This window comes from Strix aluco, chromosome 8 (genome assembly GCF_031877795.1).
Source record: "Strix aluco isolate bStrAlu1 chromosome 8, bStrAlu1.hap1, whole genome shotgun sequence".
NCBI classification, from domain to species: domain Eukaryota; kingdom Metazoa; phylum Chordata; class Aves; order Strigiformes; family Strigidae; genus Strix; species Strix aluco.
Window position 1 is genome coordinate 2,094,794 of NC_133938.1, and position 11,519 is coordinate 2,106,312.

The 11,519-nt window shown below is 40.9% G+C and overlaps 1 protein-coding gene across 8 annotated transcripts in view; it reads right to left on the bottom strand.

Moving 5' to 3' along the window:
• MIER1 (MIER1 transcriptional regulator) overlaps positions 1-11,519 on the bottom strand; it is a 42,290-nt gene that overhangs the window by 22,320 nt on the left and 8,451 nt on the right. For 7 of the 8 annotated variants that reach the window (XM_074831787.1, XM_074831788.1, XM_074831784.1 and 4 more), the window contains 2 exons: positions 2,135-2,159; positions 429-574 (listed from right to left, as the gene is read on the bottom strand). The exons of the other annotated variant lie outside the window; for it this stretch is intronic. In XM_074831787.1, coding sequence (XP_074687888.1) covers positions 429-527 — 99 coding nt within the window. In that variant the 5' untranslated portion in view covers positions 528-574; positions 2,135-2,159. The remainder of the gene's footprint in view (positions 1-428; positions 575-2,134; positions 2,160-11,519) is intronic. 8 annotated transcript variants of the gene reach the window in all.

Consider the following 11,519-nt stretch of genomic DNA (forward strand, 5'->3'; position numbering starts at 1 on the left):
TACAAATGTTTGTATAAAAATGCAAAAGAAATGTAAAATTACGGGATTTTTAAAAAAATCAAAATCTTTATGCACTAATCAAGTGCAAGTGCTTTAGAAAATAATATGTGGAATATGTAAGTTTAGTCAGAGTGTACTTTAACTTATATTAGCTCTAGAATGCAAATTCTACACCAGCACATATATGCAAAAATAAACTAAACAAGCACAGCGTTATACATTATTAAGTATTTATGTACCAGTTTCCTTTTCCCAACTTTTGAGAACTGCAAATCTAGCTCAGCCCCTTTCCCCCATCTATATTATTTGCCTACTAGTGTTTTAGGGGTGGTTTTTTAAAATTCCAAATATAAGGGAAAAAACCTGCATATGGTTTGTGTGAGACTGTGGGCTGCGGTTATGTTTTGTGACTACTTAAGGCTACCTACCCTGTTAAGATCCTCTATTTCAGAATTGAAGTTTGTTTCTCCTTCCATCATTTCCTCCTCTTCTAATGTCCGTTCATCATCAAAGTCATGCACCAGCATATCAGCTGATGGATCAAATTCATGGTCATCAGATGTTGCTGAACCTCCTGATAGAAAACATTTTAAAGAATGTTTTTAGTTAGGTCATGGCCTCGCAGAGTTTAATTTTTTATTTTGGTGACATTTTAATACTCAAATTATACTCAGAAATTAAAATATCCTCAGAATCCCTCAATCATTTATCTTAGGGAAAGCCAATCTCATTATTCAGAGGACAGTGAAAGCTGTCCTTTGGGTAGTAAGAGATCATGGAAAAAAGAACCAGGAAATACTGTTTAACCAGCCAGTTCTCACAGTACTATATATCTGGACATCAGGCCCCTAGTTAAATGTAAAATGTTCAGGTTTTGAAGACTTAATTCTTAAAATAGTCATAAACCTGCCTGAATCAAGAGTTCTACTGGGAGCAGAATACTCATAAAATATAAAGTCAGGGCAGTTGTTTCCTTTTTACTTTGGAAGCTTTCTTGTTTACAACTACAGTCTAATGACTTTTCTAGAACTTAAAGTAAGCTTCACAGTTATGCAGATTTTATTTATGATGCAGAATCCTTAGTTAATTTTCCCCACGCCTTTTTTTCACAGTTCTTTGTAGAAAAGTCTGGTTATATTTTGTGACAATGAAAAATAAATGAATGGATGAATGGTTTGGCAGATGCAGCATTTCTATGTAATTCAGCAATACCTGATGTCTAATTCTAACCCTGCTAACATTTTTCCACTTGTCTCCGTGGACAATTTAAATTTCATTTTCCAAAGCTTGAAGAGTGTACCCACGTGAAGGGTGCAAGAGGGAGGGGTTGACTGTAAGGGTTAACTATACTTTAGAGTTTGAAGTGTGAAAGCAATTGATTGTTTGTCTGGAAGAAATAAGAGCTCAAGAGACAAGGCAGTCCAGCTAAAGTAACTACTGGAAAGCTTTTCCACTAGTAGGATGCCAAAAAGCTTGGAAATAAATAACACTAAGTACAGTGGTACCAAAGCGAACAAAAAACCCCCCAGATATTCATAATTTGCATTTAGGCTGACTATTAGATAGCCAGTAGCTCTGGGATACTGCAATATCAGAAAATAAGCAGCTTTAAAAACAGAAGTCATGAAACCCCTCATTTTTAGTAATCCAGTGAGGTAAAAAAAAAATACTGCTTTTCTTGCTGCTTTTGTTCTTGATGCTGTTATGCATAAAGACTGACAGCAATGGCGTATCTATTAATTGAGAGCACACAGTGCCTTAACTTTTAACTCTGTATTTAACACCAACGGGTAGCCAAGCCCAGAGGGATGGCAACCGTTATCACTGGGTGAAGTAGTCTCGTCCATGCCCCCAGCACTCACTCACGTTGTGCTCCTTAGGGCGTCAGCATTCCCAAACACATGTTCGTGCAGCTTTTGCAGAGGCAAGAATCACATTTCCCCAGTTTATTTTACCATTCAGAAACTTGTGCTGGCACAGACTGGAAGAAAGCACTGCCTGCTTACACCAGTACTGCCACCAACCTATTCACCAAATTATACCCTTAGATTACTAACTGGAAGAGACCAGCAAAAATAATTTTTCAAGGGTGCCCTCTTCCCTCACAAGTTTAGGAAATATCAAAAATATTTACCTGGGCTTGAAGACTCAACAGAAGGCTAAAAAAGAAAACACAGGAAATTATTTTTTCTATGTTAAACCTGTACAAACTCTATTCAATAATTTATCTGATACAAAGCAAGTCACTGCAAATAATATATTTACAAATAAAGCACCAAAACCACGCGGAAACAATTTAAGATAAATAGTATTCATTTTCTCCTCTATGCATCAATATTGCTGCACTATTTCAGCAAGAATAATTAGAAAAACTGCCTATTTTGTAATGCAATAATTGAGTTGATGAAAGTATAAAATAAAGCAAAACAATTCATTCTGAAAATAGTATTACAGTTCCACAATCAGCTTAGTATGGCACAAATCGGTGCTCTTGCCAGATGGGGTAATGCTACTTTCTCTCCATCTCTATCTGCTCATTTCCAATTCTTCCTTTATGCCAATCCAAAACTAAAAACTAACAGTAGCGATAGGTTAGTTTTTAACAGATCCAGCTCTGATCTAGCTCTGTGTACTAAATCCCCTTTTCCACAACCAAGGTATCTGCCAGATTACATGGACAGTGGAAGCACAGTTTAAGAGAAATTATTCTTCCTATTTGAAACTGCATGCTATGCAATACACAAATTCCCTGTTCTATTTAAATTAAGGCACGCACTTTTAAAAGGTAATCACAAATCACAGTTAGAGTTCCTCACAGAACAAAAGGAAAAAGCAATTTAATCTTAATATCTAACCCAGCTATGAGAAAAAAAAAAATTATTTTGCAAGCCAGACTTTCCTCCCAAGTACATTTATAACACAAATTAATATGACCACAGACTACAAAATAAATAAATTTTTTTGAAATACGGAAAAAAAAAAATAGACTTCCACACCAATCTTTATGTAACAGAGATATCCTTTGGCCTACCATATTTGGTAACCTTACATTTATAATCAGAACAAACATCTTCTTTCATAAAATTCTGTTTTCCCTTGCTTATAACTTGGCCAATCTTCAACCTCCTGGGATGAAATTTGCATGTCAGACATGCAAACCTCATTTGTTTTGAAAATTCAAGCAAATCTTTCAACTATTTTCAGGAGCAGACCTAATGAAGTGGTTTTTTCAAAGTTAGGAAAACTGACTTTCTCCTTCAGAGAGCTGCAGGATCCCTTTCCCTGCCACCTTCTGGAAACTGAGACATTCGGTATCATGGATATTTTTATTTTACATAATATACAATGCTGCCTTCATGAAAAACTGACGGCATTTGGCCAAGAAATAATTTGGAAAACTTCAATTTGCACATTCACGATAGATACTTGTGTGTATGTGTAATACTTTATCTAGTTTGTACTCCTACTACACTTGCAAAATCTGTACAGCCAGAATTATATGCAAAGTTAAAAGACGATATTACGTTAGAAACTGGTAAATTTAAACTCAAGTAAAAACTTGTACTGTTATTCCAAGATTTTCTAAAGCATCTTCCTTCTCTTTGACTTCAACTCGTAAGGCCAAGCAGATACTTCCACAAGCCACTTCCACTCAAAACACCTGGCCTAGCTATGAGGCAAAGTAAAAACTAAAATTTTAAAAATTGTGTGTAATTAGAAAGTTCTTTCACATTAGCAGCTCTTTCAAGAGAGAAGAAATACACCTTCTTCAGAATCCACGACCAAAATTCACTTACATGTCTGTCTACATTTTACAAAAGTCTAGAATGTACGAATGAAAAACTCAAAATATATTTGCCCGTGTCAAGCAGAAAGCAGTATATAGAGGTAAAAACACATCTTGAATATTTGCACAAAGGGTGGATAGAAGATACAACAGACAAGAAGTTTTGCTCTCCTAACACAGCCTAAGGAACATACAGAATATATACACTGTCTTCAGGTGGAGACACTACAGTCTATTTTTCCCCACACTTACTAACATCCAAATATGTGCAGTATCACTGCTGACTTGCAAGAAATAGCTTTGTAGGCAGTATTAGCTTTAAAAGGCAATACTGCACAAAAAAGCTGAGAGAAATCATATTGGCACAATTAAGTAGACTGAAACTCATGTTAAGCGGATAAGCACTAAAAATATTTTTGCAAAATGTTGCACAATGCCATAGGAAGATTCACCAATGACTACAGTTTCAAAATCTTTCTTTGCAAAGATTATATTAACAAAATCCAGTGTACAGTATTACCAGACTATACTAAGCTAAAGTTGAATAGCAAAATCAGCCAGCCATGACTGATCTCTATTTGGTATGTTTTGTTTGTCTGATAAACTTGCAAAACTGGGTAATTCGTAATATGTAATACACAATTATGAGTGCAAATTAACAAAGTCTTAGCATATTCATTGCAGCAATCACAGGTGGGAAATCAAACCAATTCCAACTGTTTATTTCTGGCAGATAATACTGCTAAGAAGGTAGATAATACTGCATGTGCAGTGCAAGGGAAAAATAAGAGAAAGACAAGCATCACCAAGAATCTTGGAGAGTTTTAAAATAAAGACTAAGTCTCCCTTAATAATTCTGTCATAAACGAGCACTGCAAATGCAGGTTATAGCCACCACCAGCAGTAAGAGGAACCTTTATCACCCGAAGAGGGCACAGCAAGAAACCGAAGCGACACTGAACTGCCCATATTAACTGCAACAACCCACCAAAAGCAGAACAGCAGTGGCAAGCGATTCCCTAGGGTAGCATGGAGATGCTGCTGTGTGGGCTGTGAAGAAGCCAAGGTGCAGCTTTCCCATCCTCCTTACATGGCAGCTGGGGTATGAAGTCCCTCATGAATACACCCAGCCTCAACGGAGCCCAGGAAACAAGCTGTGGAGACCCAGCCTGGCACAAGGGTCCCTGGAATTCCAGGGTCCCCTTTTAACAGAGGAGCTGTATCGGTAACTTTGCATCCAAACAATGACTCACCACTACAGCACAGACTGTAAATCAAACCAAAAATCAAGTGACTTGAATACCGAGTTGCTCTGAGATGGAAAGAGGAAAGCAGAACCAGGGCTGGTAAAGCTAAGAAGGGAAAAAGTATCCTCATGACTTATGATGAAAGATCATTCCAGAAATTACTCTGCCCTCCTAGCAGCAGAGAGCTGGACTTAATGTCCTAGAAAGCCCTGAAGATAATCTATTCTGAGGGATAAAACATGTTACTTAGTAAACAATAAATTCTGCAAATGCCATCTTAAAATGGTTCTTTCTGCCCAACCACTAAAACACATCGTTACCCGAAGGCTTTTACACCGGCTAACACTCCTGCCGACAAAAAAAACAACCCTCTTTACAAGATACAACCTGCACTTATGGCCAGTTTCTCTCTAACCTAGTACTAACACTATTGTTAAGGCTAAATAACCACTCCCTGCCTCCCTGGTTATTTTTTGATGTAACAGAGGCATTTCAAGGGGCCTCTCAGTTGGGAAACAGTTTATGCACTTATAGATCAGTAGTGCTAGTTTGGCTTTGCAGAGGTAACCCATGCATGGGGCAGCCAGAGTCTCTCCTTGCTGATTCACCTGCTTTACCTCAGCCTGGGAAGGAAAAGTTCTGGGGAAAGTTGGAAAGAGGAAAGGAAAGAGGAAAGGAAAAAAAGAGCATATAAACCAGGAATAACAGGAGCATCAGAGAGCCGTGCCTCCACAACTGAAGAAATCAGGGTGGTGAGTGAGAAGAGGTTCATGGAATAATTATGTTCGTGTCCAGAAAAATAACTGTGGCTCAAAGCACAAGAGCACTTGTGGAAAAGCAAAAATAGCTGAGACTCTGCTGTCTTTACAGCACCACCAGACAGGGTAGGGCTTCCGAGGGAAAGGCAGCATTCACTTTACTGTGACTTAAGGATAGCACGAGCTCAAGCAAACAGAATCTAGCATGGTGTAACAGCAGCGGTTCTACCCTCATAGGAAAAAAACCCCCAACCCCAAAAGCACAGCTGTTAAGGATTTGCCAACAGCCAGAAAGATTTGTAGGAGACCTCTTGGTCCATGAGCCTTGTGTAAAGGGGAACAACCAACTCCCCACCTCCATTTGGAAGAGCAAGTTTCCTTGAAATCTTCAATAAGCAGAACAGGGTCTGCTCTAAGCTCTGCCCTGAAGCCTGGCAGCAGCCTTTGGCTTCATATATAGCTTGCATGGTTTTATGTGTGCATGTGCATAGATTTTTATGTGATTTATATATAAATATATACATGCTGGAGCCTGTTGCTTCAGTCCCCCTTGAAGTTTCTGCCCCCCTTCACAAGTTTCAGGATGGAAAAGGCATCCTTCCCATCTTCAAGGACAAGGATCCAGAGAACTACTGGCTGGACAGCCTCACCCCCATCCCCAGGCAGGTTAAGGAGCAAACACAAAGGAGGACAAGGAGGTGATGGGAACAGTCAGTGTGGATTTACAGAAGAGAAATTATGCCCGAGAGCCTTCCTTGATGAAAAGACTGGCATGGTGGATGAAGGGAGTGCAGGGGATGCTGCTTGTCTTCACTTCAGCAAGGCTTTCCATGCCATCTCCCAGACAAACTGATGAAGCAAGCCTGGACAACCAGGGATGCGGATGGAAAACTGGCTGAACAGCTCAGCTCAGAGGGTTGTGACAAGTGGCAAAGTCCAGCTGGAGGTCAGTGCCGGGGCGCAGAGCCCAAGGCTTGAGGCTGCCCAACATCTTCATTAGGGATGTGGACAATAGGACAGAGCACCCTCTCAGCGTGTTTGCAGCCAACACACGGGGGAGGAGCAGTGGATAGAGCAGACGAGTGCAGTGCCAGTCAGAGGGATCTCAACAGGCTGCAGAAACAGGCCAGGAAGAACCTCATGAAGTTCACCAGAGAAAGGCAAAGTCCTTCACCTGTGGGGGAATCACCTCCCAGTACAGGCACCTGTAACAGGCTGCTCAGAATCTCAGCCAGTCAGGGTTTATACACCCCCAAGGATGGAGACTCCCCAACCTCCCTGGATGACCTGATCTAGCTTCTGATCACACTTACAACATAAAAAAACCATTTTTTATTTTAACAGGAATTCCCTGATATTCAAGGTGAGCCCATGGCCTCCTGTCCTGTTCCTGGGCACCACTGAGAGAAGTCTGGTTCCCTCATGTCTACCCCAACCCCCCTCAGACATCAGACCCCCCCGAGCCCTCCCCTCTCCAGGCTGAGCAGCTCTCCCAGCCCTTCCTCACACCTCTGGTGCTCCAGACCCTCAGGCACCTTGGTGGCCTCTGCTAGACTTGCTCCAGTCTGTCCCTGACTCTCTTGTCCTGGGTGGGAGCCCAGCCCCAGCGCTCTAGATGTGTCTCCCCAGGGCTGAGCAGAGCTGCTCCCCCATTTCAAGAGAGACAGGGTCAGAACAAAGCAACTCTAGCAAGGGGCCACAAAGGTGACTACTGAGGGCTTGGATCATCTGACATGGGAGGAGAAGCTGAGACAGCCTGCGCTGTTCAGTCTGGAGAAGAGGTGGCTCAGGAGGGTCTGGATGCACATGCATAAATACCTGATGGAAGGGTGTACAGAAGACTGAACCAGTCTCTTCTCAATGGCAACCAGTGACAAGAGCCAATGGGCACAAACTGGAATACATTTAAACATAAGGAAAAGCTTTTTTCCACTGTAAGAGTGATGAAACATGGGAACACGTTGCCCCAAGAGGTTGTGGTGTCTGTGTTGGAGGTACATAAAACCAGAGTGGCAACGGTCCTGGGCCACCTGCTCTAGGTGACCCAGCTCTGAGCAATGGGTTGGTCTTGACTATCTTCATGTGTCCCTTCCAACTTCAACAATTCTGTAACTAAATGCTGTGGACTGTAACTATTGCAGTGGAGCCTACCACAATGAAGCGTCTTCCTGTTGAGAGTGGACACAAACCTACAGTGGGGCATAAAAAGATCTCACAAAAGTCAAGAAAAGACTTTAGAGACTTCAAAAGTCACTTTAAAAAGCAAAGTTCAGCTTTTAGTATTCTGAAATAGTATGGAGAAGGCATGACAGCTCAAGCAAGCAAATGGCCTTCCCTACAGGCTGAAATACTGCTAAAGCAATCGCCTCCTTCACAGCTTCAAAAGCACTGCTAAAATACTGCCATGCCTCTTGAGTTCAGAATGACCCCCGTGACTTTTACACAACTCCAGAATATATAGCCAGTACACTCCTAGTCTATGGAAGGGAAAAATTACAACCCCCAAACCAGAAAATCTGCAAAAAAATGAATCACCTCCAGAAACATTAAGTCCATTTCAGGCTACCTCACAGAATGCACACACCCCTTGAGAGGCTCTAGTTCATTCTTTGCCACAGACTTCACAGGCAGCTTCTAGAACAGCCTCTGAGTCTCTATTCCTTTCTTCTAAGCTTTGCCTACCATATCTACCTACTCTTTCCTAGTTTGTGGATTATCATCTCTGCATTTCATATGTTTCTAGTCTAAGTGATGCACTGTCAATCATTTTCTGCCTTCTATTTGTAGCTAGATGCAGTGTCACATTACATCTCATCTATATTAATGGCCAGCTGCTGCCAAAAGTAGTAGCCTGACCTCTTCCCACCACTTCGTGTGCTTCTGCCACTTGGGCCAGGTCCAGCAATCGGGAAGCTGCAGCATGTGCTGGTTCAGCAAACCAATCTCAGAGAAAACTAACACTAGTTTGCCACCCTATCAGTGAGCCAAAGTACTTCATCTTGGGCCTTTGCAACCACCAGACGTTGCTGCAAGCGATCTAGAGCATGAGTTTGAAGCCAGGCACACGGAGAAGGGTGTGTGGCAGGAGAGCAGGAGTAACCCTTTCAGTGACAATCTGTTAGCATTACACAGAAGGTGAAAGAGCATCCTATGATGAAAGAGTTGTTTCAAGACAATTACTGCAATGCTTGATTATTCAGTCCTATTTCCTTGCCTCCAAGTGATCATGACTCTGGACAGGGTAGAACAGATGGCTTTGAGGGCATTTGCTTATGAAAATTTCCTGGCAGTAGTTAAAGATCATATGGCTACCATGGTATCATCAGATCTTAAGTCCTAAGCTATGGTACGTCAATATAACAGGAACTCCTGTGAAAAAGGATACCCCCGTACTTCAGTGGCTTTTCATTTTCTGCTGCAGCAATTCAGAGAAGTACAAAGCACTTTTTTGCCTCAAGGGCACTCATGGAAACAAAGTACCTATAAAAAGGTAATGGTATCCAAGGCCCAGTAGAGAAAAACTATGGGATACTTACAATATACAGGCTGACACACTCAAATTCTTCTATACATACCACCATCAGAAAAGATAACAGTGAACATTTGTTGTTGAAAAAGAATGAAAAATCATGCATGAACTCCTAACTCATGGACAACAAGGAAAAACTCAAGTGACCAAGGGAGCCCTGCTGTACGGATACACCGTTGAGCACATCTGTTAATGCTCCAAAGGAGCAACCTGAAGGAAATACCAGTTCTGAGATATGGAGAATACAAACCTCACAGTAAAGAGAAAAAGGAAAGGCACCGAGCAACAAAACATCGGGCTTGGGTGGCACTAAAAGAATCCATCACTGGTTTTAACCCATGTGTATTTTTAGGAGTCTTGAGAAAGACATGCAGAGTAGGTGTTTGCAGAGTAGGTGTTTTCAGAAGGTTCGTGACACTTGCAGCAACAACAGAGCCAAAAGATCATACCCAATACATTCTCTGGTGTATGGATACGGGAATAAATGGAACTGAAGAAGTTGGCCAGTCTCTTTCAGACACCTTTGGACTGTCCAGTGATGAACCTAGCAGACACTTATCAGGCACAGTGATCTTCAGTGTTACTCTGACAACAAAAACTCGCTGGACTTTGGGATGTCTGTGTTACTACAATTTGCGATAGAAGTTAAATGATAAAACAAACTGAATTGGCATCATGACAGGTTTATTTAATGCAAACAGCCTTCTGGAGACATCAGTTATTTTTGAACCCGCTAATTCAGAAGCAGAGGTATGCTTCCTGGCAATGCCCACTTCTGCATGCTGGCAGGAGATTTCCGTGTCTTATTCCAACGCTTCAGAGCTGCTTGGACTGGGATGGGATACTCCAAAATGTGAAAGCTGTGGAAGCAATGCATTGAGTTTTCTCTCTTTACATTTCTTCTACAGCCTGCAAGGAAACACCTGAACAGAACTGACAGGACAGAGTGTCCTGTCACTTCTACCCACAAATCTACTGTTGTATTTGCTAACGTCATGCTGTTTAATATAAGCAATTAATAATGAAACATCTTAAAACTAGCAGTATCTGCAGTCTCTACAAGACAATGACAAATACACATCCTGTTCAAATTTACTCAGTTATCTTTAACAGCTCTTTAAGTGTTACATAAACCAGTTAAAAACTAAAATTAAATTTTGTCTATATAGATAGCAATAAGCCTGACAAATTAATCAAGTAGATGCTCAGGTCTTTTGAACTCTGCTACAGGGAAATACCAAAGCTAACTTCTGGGTTACAGTGGCTTGTTTCAGACATATTTGGGGCACAGGCAACTTTAATATTAACTGGCAACCAAACCTTAAAATGCAGTGGCGTTGCCTATTATATAACACCAGAAAGAATGAAGCATGAGCAGTGATAATTATGTGTACCCTCTGCCCACAAGTATACACGTATGTGGCTTCAACATCACTAAAGCTACATTTCACAAAGACTAACTAAAAGTAAATTACTGATCTGCAAGAAGTAATATGCATTCTGTTCACAAGAACTCACATTTATTCCCAAAATGCAGATATACAGTTACATGTATAATATTCAAAGACTTCACGAAAACTGAAGTTCTGAATACATATGGTTTAGACACTAATCCTGCAGTCCAAACTGAGAACAAGAGTTCATCAGCTAAAAAAAAAGCGTGTAAGACCCATGCCTGAACTGTTGAAGTCTTCAGAAGCGGCTGTGGCAGCCATTTAATAAACTCTCCAGTGAGCTAAGCTAAATGATGGTAAAAGAACTAGTTAAAATGGCAAAGAACATCCTTTACTCAAGAGGGCACATGTACCTTTTGATAAGCAGGTATTTCAGCAGAAGACTTACAGTTCCAGCCTGTCCCTCTCTCCCTGCGTTGTATATCAAAATAACCTACATGTCAGAGAATGGCTTTCCTCGTTTTTACCCTGGGAAGAAAACATCAACATACTGAAGCGAGGAAAAAAAAAAATACTGCTGGCCTTCATTTAATAGTTTTACACATGAACACTTCTACAGCCAAAACTAATGACATCCAAGCCCTTCTGCACATGAAATGGAAGCCTTTATATACATGGATTTTCACTTTTTTTAGTTTGGTTGCTAAAGGAGAAAATTCTTGCACTTCCAGAACACAAAGATCAAGTGCAATGTTTCAACTTACAGATCTCAAACGTATACATCTAAGCCTTGAAACTATCACC